The 2,437-nt window shown below is 45.8% G+C and overlaps 1 protein-coding gene across 1 annotated transcript in view; it reads right to left on the reverse strand.

The window, feature by feature from the left end:
- Positions 1-975: 975 nt before the first annotated feature.
- The window catches only part of lpcat4 (lysophosphatidylcholine acyltransferase 4), a 17,261-nt gene continuing 15,799 nt past the window's right edge, over positions 976-2,437 (reverse strand). The window contains exons 12-13 of the mRNA XM_016499070.1: positions 1,514-1,649; positions 976-1,439 (exon numbers count right to left, since the gene is read on the reverse strand). Of these exons, the coding sequence (XP_016354556.1) occupies positions 1,246-1,439; positions 1,514-1,649 (330 nt within the window). The 3' untranslated portion in view covers positions 976-1,245. The remainder of the gene's footprint in view (positions 1,440-1,513; positions 1,650-2,437) is intronic.

Here is a 2,437-nt window from a genome sequence, read left to right on the forward strand (position 1 = left end):
GCTTTTCTCTCTTTCAGGCTGGTTTCGACATGGACTACATCAGCTCTCTGCTCTCCTCAGACGATTCCCAGGGCACGCTTTCCAGTATGATTCCCGAGCCAGTCGCTGGATGCTCGGATTGGACTCGCACAGCGGTTTCTGGAGCCCCGTCTGCTGTCCAACATGATTTCAGCTCCTCTGAAGCCACAAGTCACACGATGGAGAACGTATTAGTGCCATTTCGGGATAATATCAAAGGCCAAAATGTGTTTCGAACATCAACTCAACCTCTGCTAGCGAATCCCGAGGGCCAACGTTCCCAAACGGATCCAAACACTTCAGTCCAAGAAACTGCTCACCCTGATCTTCAAGACTTTGGTCTAGAAGCTGATGGAAACCAAAAAGACGAGGCTTCGTATGTTTCTGAACTCGACTGCGCCACTCAATCCAACGGCTTCAGTCTTCAGAACTACAATTCCCATCATGCAACATTCCCTCGTGCCATAAAACATGACCCAGAAGCACCAAAACCCCCGGTGGATGATAGAGTGGAGCACCGCGGAGAGAAAAACATGGAAGTTGGGCAAAAAACGGAGAAATGTATGCATGTAGGGCGTGCAAAAGACAACAATAACATGGATTCAGACCCTCCCAACGATTCCCAGAGAACGAGATGTGTTTGTACCAAACAGACATTGCCCAACAACACTGAGGAAAATAACGTACACAAAAATAAAACGCACAAGAGACGACGGAAGCAACAAAAGATCACGCTGCCTGTCGCAAGGAGGCTAAAAACAGCTGAAAACCCACGTGGAAAGACTCAACGAAAATCAGCGACGAAACTCGAAGCACGCGCGCAAGAAACCGATTTTTGTTGCAAAGCGTGCCCACGATTACGAAGACGTGACCAAACGTTTCAGAAAAGGTGGACGAAATGACCACTTGAGACATCATAAACCATAAACACAAACCACAGGAAACGTCGCGTCTTTATTTAAGAAGTTTAATATATTAAAGTATAAAATGACACTTCGACAGAATTCCTTCGCAGTACAGTACATCTTTGGTTTTTCCAATATACAAAGCTTAAAATATACACTTTTAAATACACACACAGATCCTTCAGACTTCATGATAAAATATATATATATATATATAGGTATTCGTTCCAAGGCACATTGATTAGGTATATTCTCACAGTATCATTCCACAGGACAAATTAACAATAAGGCACAAGGAAGAAATCATGTAAACGTAACCTCACTATGACATTCTCTTGCGCTCACAGTCCATGCTAGTTAATGCTTGCGCAGTCGGAGGGCTAACGCTATAAATCCCGTTGTTGTTCCCGTTGGGAATCCCATTGTGATTTCCGTCTGCAAGCCCGCTGGAGTGGAGATACTCGTGAAGGACTTTCCGATAAACTGGATGCATCATCAGCAAGTCTTGCAGAGAAGCTTCAGGAGATCAATACGTAATTGATTAGCATAACGCACTTAAATAGGAGCGTGAGCAGCTCAGTGATGCTTACCTTCAGTCGGTCGCCCCCTGGTGGTCAGCGCGGAGTACATCTCTTCCACCTCGTACTGAGGGATGCCCACCAGCGCCCCCATCAGACCGGACAGATCTCCCGCGCTCAGCAGCCCGTCCTGGTCAGAGTCGTACCACTGCGAACACACACACACACACACCACATCATGATTTAGCCCTTTAAACCGGCATCACACCAAGCTGGAGTCATGCTCCCGACTGCACCATCACAATCATTCAAACTGCTCCTGACTGGAGACAACATGCGCTTTTCTGCATGCTTTTTTTTTTACGGTAATTTCTTGCTCTCCGTCGGCAAATAATGGCCGATTTCCGGGAGAGCGGGAAGAGGAAGGATTTGAACGGAGAGTTTTGGATCGCATGAAATAATGAAAGAAATGAACAAAAACACGGCAAAGGAGGAGTATTTTTGATGAGACTGAGCGAGTGTGTGTGTGCGCGCGCATCTGTATAGTGTGTTCGCGCATCTGTATAGTGTGCGTGTGTGTGTGTGTGCATCTGTATAATGTGTGTGCGTGTGTGCGCATCTGTATAATGTGTGTGATGTGTGTGATCTGTATAATGTGTGTGTGTGTGTGTGCATATCTGTATAATGTGTGTGTGTGTGTGTGTATATCTGTCTAGTGTGTGCATATCTGTATAATGTGTGTGTGTGTGTGCATCTGTATAATGTGTGTGCGTGTGTGCGCATCTGTATAATGTGTGTGTGTGCGCGCATCTGTATAATGTGTGTGTGTGTGCGCATCTGTATAATGTGTGTGTGTGTGCATCTGTATAATGTGTGTGTGTGTGTGTGCGCATCTGTATAATGTGTGTGTGTGCGCGCATCTGTATAATGTGTGTGTGTGTGCGCATCTGTATAATGTGTGTGTGTGTGCGCGCATCTGTATAATGTGTGTGTGTG

The sequence above is a fragment of the Sinocyclocheilus anshuiensis genome, unplaced genomic scaffold, assembly GCF_001515605.1.
Source record: "Sinocyclocheilus anshuiensis isolate Anshui unplaced genomic scaffold, SAMN03320099.WGS_v1.1 scaffold2010, whole genome shotgun sequence".
Classification (NCBI taxonomy): domain Eukaryota; kingdom Metazoa; phylum Chordata; class Actinopteri; order Cypriniformes; family Cyprinidae; genus Sinocyclocheilus; species Sinocyclocheilus anshuiensis.